This window comes from Cryptomeria japonica, chromosome 4 (genome assembly GCF_030272615.1).
Source record: "Cryptomeria japonica chromosome 4, Sugi_1.0, whole genome shotgun sequence".
Taxonomy (NCBI): Eukaryota; Viridiplantae; Streptophyta; class Pinopsida; order Cupressales; family Cupressaceae; genus Cryptomeria; species Cryptomeria japonica.
This window is the reverse complement of record NC_081408.1, coordinates 644079663-644086890: the sequence shown is the minus strand read 5'-3', so window position 1 is coordinate 644086890 and position 7228 is coordinate 644079663. Positions and strand designations below refer to the sequence as shown.

The 7228-nt window shown below is 37.1% G+C and overlaps 1 protein-coding gene across 2 annotated transcripts; it reads right to left on the bottom strand.

Annotated features, from left to right (window-relative positions):
- Nucleotides 1-676: 676 nt before the first annotated feature.
- Nucleotides 677-3261, bottom strand: LOC131047686 (protein RGF1 INDUCIBLE TRANSCRIPTION FACTOR 1). Of its 2 annotated transcripts, none has more exons than XM_057981483.2 (6): nucleotides 2925-3261; nucleotides 2786-2841; nucleotides 2623-2690; nucleotides 2329-2529; nucleotides 1614-1829; nucleotides 677-1515 (listed from the first exon to the last, which is right to left on the bottom strand). In XM_057981483.2, the coding sequence occupies exons 3-6, from the start codon at nucleotides 2623-2625 to the stop codon at nucleotides 1126-1128; spliced, it is 810 nt and encodes a 269-aa protein (XP_057837466.1). In that variant the 5' UTR covers nucleotides 2626-2690; nucleotides 2786-2841; nucleotides 2925-3261; the 3' UTR covers nucleotides 677-1125. The 2 variants fall into 2 exon arrangements, with proteins under 2 accessions (XP_057837466.1, XP_057837467.1); XM_057981484.2 differs by having other exon boundaries at nucleotides 2786-2838.
- Between the last annotated feature and the right edge of the window lie 3967 nt (nucleotides 3262-7228).

Sequence of the window (7228 nt, the reverse complement as noted above, 5' to 3'; positions counted from 1 at the left end):
GAACGTTCGCTTACTTAGCTTCTAATAATGATCTAAATTAGAGAAAAATGGAACGTGGCTAAGACTTATTAGTTAATCATGCATTCCAGACTATGACTTTCCTTCCGTGGTGGTAAGCGCATTATTCACAATTGCGGGTCAAAGTGGTGTGCTTCATTAAAAAAATCTAAGCAAAATCGTGTGCTTCCACGAAAGTAAGGGGAATTGTTTATTAAAATCATATTTCTCCTATCAAAATTGAGCGTTTTCCAAGCCGAAAAAACATTTCTAAACAATATAACTTTACCAGTGTTTAATATGGTGTCCATTGGAAAACGCTCTCAGCCGTCGAAAGGTTGTGACGAGGAAAAATATTAGAAAAGAATAAAATTAATCACTTCCTCTGTCCTAAAACAGGAAATAATGCTGGTAAAATGAATTGTTAATACAAAAGAAATGAATTAGTCATTTTCATAGTATATTTATACGATATGACCTCATTCCAACCACATAATGAAATGAAGTCTGTCCTAATTATAGACATGATATTATTAGAATAAATCAGGTAATAGTTTAAGAAAAGATTAATAAAAGAGATTTGGCTTGGCACTTACTGATGGATGGCGCATGACATTGTAAGAACTTATAAATAAAAATAAAATTTTAGAAATCCGCACCAATAGCATTACTCTATAATAAACACTATAATTATTATTTAATTTATTTGTATATTACAGAGGATACATGAACGGACTCTCTTTATTACCGCGTCAACATTGAGAAGGCAGTGACCTTTGAAGATTCAAAGAATCTGTCCCTATACATTATTTAGGAAATATAGACAACAAAGTCCACCGCGTGAGTGAACTCCATTACGTATATACGTATTTCATACTTATTTCACACAGGGCAACAAACATCATGAATTAAAAACGCTGTATCCCCAACTAACCGACTGTATACTCATGCTTTATGTATTTACATAAAAGCATCATCTATCTATATATATGTACCCCTAACTAGACTACATTCACAACCATGTCAAAAGTCCCGTTATACCCTAGAGAAAAGATTGGATATGTTTGTGACAAATACAGGTATCTATCTACAGAGGATTTAAGACGTGGAATAACCACGGGCATTTTTTTAACTACTGAGAGGGGCCCTGTGTGGAATTCCCTTTCGCCGCCTTCTGTGGTTGATCACCATTGGAGGCGTGGGCGGGGAAATATCATGGACATTACTTTCATGTTTAATGCTGGGGCTGCTGTAATGAAACTTGGCAGCAGAGTCGTCGTTGAACGTGTACTCTGGATAAGACGGTGATGTGTAAGTCGACGTAATCTCTGCATTCATGTTGTTGTCCTCTGTAAAACGGTGGAAGAGGTTCTTTGATAATCTGGACCGCTTGTGGTTTGAGGAGTCTTCAGATTCTGAGCCGCCCGTCCGGAGCATAATCAGGGCTTCTCTGCTGTCTCTCGGATGCTTCGCCTGTAAAAGGAATGTCGCGTCTCTGCTTCGCTCGATTCCGGCCAACTGCAAAATTTAAAACCACATTAAATGTCAAATTCCCTTTAATAAATGAGAATTGTAACGGGGTACTAAATAGAGAAAGCGGTTATAGGCGAAGTTACCTTGCAGCCCAGCGAGCAAAACCGAAAGGAATCCAGAAGACTTCGAGCGCATATTTCACAAGTATTTGTCACGCCTTTTCCGGGCCTCGGCTGAGGCCTTTCGTTCAGAAACACAATCCTTGCACTGTTGATGATGTATGTCTGCACGCCGCTTATGTCCAGAACCTTCTGAATCTCTGAAACGCGAATAACATTGTGGTAGGACGACCGCCGTATCTGCACACAGGAAAGGGAAAAAGCTTAGCCATTTCCAAGCCTTTCAAATTCATTGAAATAAAGCCTCAGCCGCTGAAATTTTCACAGAAAAAGCTTAGCCATTAGCCATTAGCCATTTCCGAGCCTTTAAAATCAACTCAAATAAAGCCTCAGCCGGTGAAACTTTCAGACCTGAACATTGTAATGAAAAGCTAAAGCCATTACAGAGTCTTTAAAGTTAATTCAAATAAAGCCTCAGCCGCTGAAATTTTCAGAACTGAACAATGTAATGAAAAGCGAAAGCCATTACAGAGCCTTTTAAGTTAATTCAAATAAAGCATCCGCTGCTGAAATTTTCAGAACTGAACAATGTAATGAAAAGCTAAAGCCATTTCCGAGGCTTTTAAACTAATTCAAATAAAGCCTCGGCCGCTGAAATTTTCAGACCTGAACAATGTAATGTAAAGCTGCCTTTTAAATTAATTCAAATAAAGCCTCAGCCGCTGAAATTTTCACAAACCTGAACAATGTAATGATCTTTATGGCGGCTGCGACAATACGAGCACAATGCGCGGCCCATACAATCGAGACAGTACATATTACACTCGCTTTTGCTGGAATCTCCATGAACTTTGCAGGGAACAAAGAAGTTCGTCTCTAGCAGGGGCCTTAACCACGGCGGCCCTATATGTTCATTGCAGAGGGACAACATCGGTCCGACCTGATCAAAACACCAAAAATCAAAACCAGACACCTAACAATCACAAAGAACACAAATAAAGGCCAAAAAGCAGGGGCTCTTACAGAGCCATACCATGACTTTCTTTCTTTTAGTCTTAACCAGACTAAACTTGTTGTGACTTTCGATAGCCAGTTCTACCCCTGCACATAAACACCATTGAACCGACTCAACAAAACGACATTGAGAAATCAAAGCGGCGGTATTCAAATCAAAGACTCAAATTCCTCTGCATTACCTGATTAAAACCCCTTAAAAAGCAAAACGCCCCAAGCAGCTCCACAAAAGCCGCTGCTGAGATAACAAAGAACAATCCATTAAAACTCTTGACTTTATAGAATTGACCAGCCTAATTACAATCTCTGCCAATGCATTACCTCTAGAAGAAGCAGCAGAATCAACCAAACGTCTGCAAACAAATTCGTTTCTGCTCTTTCCCGACGGCGCAAATCTCTGGATTTCAACCCTTCAAGTTTAGTTTACCACGAATCAACTCTTCTCCTCTTCCTCCTTAGAAAAACCATAAAACCCCCTCCGATCAAATTCTTATAACCCAACTCAACGGCGTAGCCCCCCTTTGTTTCAATTTTTATATAAGAAAAAGAAAACGCCTGCGGTTGCTTTACACTCATAAAGGCGAGGGTCAAAAGGTCCCCCTAAAGTAACCTTCTCCGAATGCCCCTCCATAGAAAATGCCCCGCTCCGTCCTCCATATAACCGTGGTGTATACGTAACTCTCAACGGGAGCCGTTTTTGTAGAATATTACACTCGGCCCGTTTCCGTTTCCGTTTCCGTTTCCGTTTCCGTCCGAGCCCGAAAGCAAGAAGAATGGCGCATGGAATAGAAAGAGAACAAGTGAGTGAGTGCATTATTATTGTGCTTATCCGGAGATTCCGAGGCCCATGGGCCCGTAGGCCATCCCGGCCTTGCGCGACAAGTTACAAAATTCGGCCGACCTAGACCCGTCAAAAAAGGCACGGAATAACACAAGCAATGCAATTCTATGCTAAAGGAGTTTTCACGAATCTTCCCTCACCGCCGGCGTCAACGCACGCGTCTCTTTCTTTTCTTGACGACTTTGACGGCGAGCCGCCGTGAAAGCTCCGTCGCGTCCGGCTCTCAGTGGCTGGGCCCTGCCCTTCCTTGTGTCCTTCGCCGACTTGGGTACCATGACGTCACGCCCCCGACCCCACGCCGACCTCGTGGAATTTTTATAAGCCCTTAATACGTGTTACTTCTATGCACCGCTTCCTTGTGGGTCCATTACACGTATGCGTCCACGTGGAGTCAGTCAATTTTTTTTAAATTCAAAGATAAACTTCATTTACCCCTTAGTGGAGGGTTTCTTTTTATTAACCCCGATAGAGACTGCTGCGGTGGGTGCTAACCATGTCGGATTTCACAAACATGAACTTTCCAAATGCGGCTCCCTCACAAATTATTTTTTATTTATTATTTTCTCCCACACAATCCGATCTTTCCAGGCTTCCAAATCCGATCTGATCTCTTCATTCGCTCCTCTAAACTACACATCCATGATTATTCTAGACTGCTTAAATCTCGAGTTGCCTATTTAACCCAAGTTGAGTTAAGTCAAGCTTGGCATCTAGTACATTAAAGTGTAGAATCTGCACACAACTTGCCCAAATCCTCCAATCGTTGATGTGCGTGTGCATAATAATGTTTTTGATGAAATACCCTAGGAAATTAAATCATCAATTTGCTCTAGGAAATATCAACCAGCCAATATATTTTATTATTTTGTTGAATTTAATTTAGTCCATAGATCGAAGAGGCGTGTGCAGCATCCACAGAATGCATTTTATTTTGTTGTTGTTGTTGTGACCTTTCTTTTTCATTCCACGTATCGTCAGGCCCAAACACAACGGGGCACTGCTCTCTCGTATTACTCGCTGCTTTATCAAATTCTATGGCCGTATGATCGTATTTTCACGTTTTTTAACTCTGCAATACGCCAAAAGATATTTGAAGGTTGCGTCAATGTAAAAAATAAGATATTCAGCTTTTAGGAGTTTTTTTATAATCTTAAAAGTGTCTTTGACATCTGAAGGCTATATGCTCTACTGAATCACCTTGTCCGTTGATTTTAACCTTGCTGACATGGTAACGAAATTCTTACTAATAATTTTTTTTTTGGATTAAATTGCGGTGGAATTTTTTTTTGTTAATATTTTAGATTATATGTTCTACTGAATCAACTTGTCCGTTATTTTAATCTTGCTGACATTCTAACAATTTTTTGGATTAAGTTTTAATCTTGGTGACATGGTGATAATTATAAAAGGTGATTATTCTTTAATAAATTTTTTGGATTAAATTGTAGTATAATTTTTTTGTCTCAATATTTCAGATCACACTTCATGATTTTAATCTGAGGTAGGAAACAATAGAAGACAATGACAAATGACAAATTATGTTTGTCTAAATATATTCAGTACTGAAGACATAGACAGAAAAAAAAGAAAGAGGTAACAATAAAAAAAGGTAATTTTATTTTTAAAATAATTTTTTTGTATTAAATTGCGATTGAATATTTTTTTGTCAATATTTCATATCACACTTTTATGATCATCATTTAAATTACAAAACAAAAGAAGAAGATGGTAAAATTGCAAACCATGCTTATCTAAGATCACACAATAAGAGTTCCTCCCTTGAAGACAAATGACAAAATAATAAAAATTTACTTGACGAACACGAGCTAGTTCGTTAGTTTTAAAATTGGTGACATGTTGATAATTATAAAAGGTAATTATTTTTAAATAATTTTTTGGATTAATTAAATTGTAGTAGAATATTTTGTGTCAATATTTAAGATCACACTTCATATTGTCATCCAAAGTATGGAACAAAAGAAGAAAATGAAAAAATTGTAAATAATGTTTGTCTAAATATAGGTAGGGGGAGAAGGCACACAAACTAAGGAACCTACCTAAGACAAATCTGAGAAAAGAAAAAAAGAAGGTAATAATTAAAAAAGGTAATTTATTTTTTATAATAAATTATTTGGATTAAATTATGGTTGAATATTTCATTTTCTCAATATTTCGAATCACACTTTTATGATTGTCATCTAAGGTACAAAACAAAGAAGAAAACAATTAGTGTTCTTCTCTTGAAGACAAATTACAAGATAATAAAAATTTACTTGAGGAGTACAAGTGACCACATTCTCCCTTAGTTTTAACCTTGGTGACATGGTAATGATTATAAAAGGTAATTATTTTTTTAATAATATTTTTGGATTAAATAATGTGGAAGCTTTTTGTGTCAATATTTTGGATCACACTTCATGATTGTCATTGAACTATGGAACAAAAGAAGAAAATGATAGATTGCAAAATGTGTTTGTCTAAATATAGGTAGCGAGAGAAAGAATATGCAAGACCAAGGAACCTACCTTAAGGTAGATCTATAAAAATTAAAACAAAAAAATACACAATAAGGATTTCTCTCTTGAGGACAAATGACAAAATAATAATAAAATATATGATAATATAAGAAATAAATAATAAAAAAAGGAAATCAATTACTAAATACAAAAATCCACAATTACAAAACTAAGCATACTCTTTAGGTATATAAACAATACATTGTAAAAAAAGAAATAAACTTGTAACAGCGTAAATTGTACCCCATGCAATTCCATGTCACATAAGCGCCTTCGCTTTAGGCTAATTGGAATCATGTCACCTGCTTGTCCTTTTCTCCACATGGATTTCCTTGTTAGCCTAAAATTTGGCCTCTTATCGAACATGCTGACCATTTGACTAATGGACTCTAGAGCGCCACAAAGACGTCTATGGGCCATGCCAGCGTCTCGCGAATACGTCAGTCTATAGGTGATCATTTGAGTGTTATGCCTACACTTGAAGGAGTTCGAAATGCTTGTTAGCACCTAGAAAAAATGAAGTGATCTTCCTATGTAAGGCTGTCATATAGGCTTAGAATCCTCATTATTATGCATTTTGGTCCCCATAGACCTCAGTAGTATTGCCTATATACATTTAAAGTTGTCAAAATGCAAGCAACTTGTCTAATAAACAAAGCCCAACATTTCATTTTAGCAAAACACCTCAAAACAATATGTCGGTAAGACCCCACTAAGTAATACCGATTAGACTACTACTCTTCAAACTAGCATCACAGGAACCTTTTGGGAAGACATCATCATGTTACACCGATAGGAGATCCTATTGTAAAAAAAGAACTTGCACCATCATCGAAAAGAGATATATCGATAAACATATAAACAAACTCTATCAGTGTGATAACCCTCGTCGGAGTGAGCATGGAGCAATCAACTCAATTTTATATGTCATGTTGATAGACATCCACAAGTGGAAGACTATCGAGAAGATTTTGGCTGATGAGTTTGACATCGATGGGAGTTATAAAGTCAGGTTGAGATCCCAAAAGTCAACCAACAGTGAAAGTCATACTGACAAAACTACATGAAGTCATTGTTGGATATTTTTGGTTATTGTTGCTGCTAGGATATGTTGTTGTCATTGATGTCAAGATATTCATGTGTATTGCTTTGGTGATTGCAAATTGGGAAGATCTTATGATCTAGTTTGTAGTATTGGTTTGTTGATCACTGTTTTGCAGAGTTTAGTATTTCCTCTAGTATATTCCGATGTGATCAGATCTTGTGCT

What these genes read in the sequence shown, in the direction of transcription:
- LOC131047686 (XM_057981483.2), bottom strand. An exon ending in AAGATCATTACATTGTTCAG is followed by an intron (nt 1,830 to 2,328) that starts GTTTGTGAAAAT and finishes TCCTGTGTGCAG; the next exon opens with ATACGGCGGTCGTCCTACCA. An exon ending in TTTGCTCGCTGGGCTGCAAG is followed by an intron (nt 1,516 to 1,613) that starts GTAACTTCGCCT and finishes TAAATTTTGCAG; the next exon opens with TTGGCCGGAATCGAGCGAAG.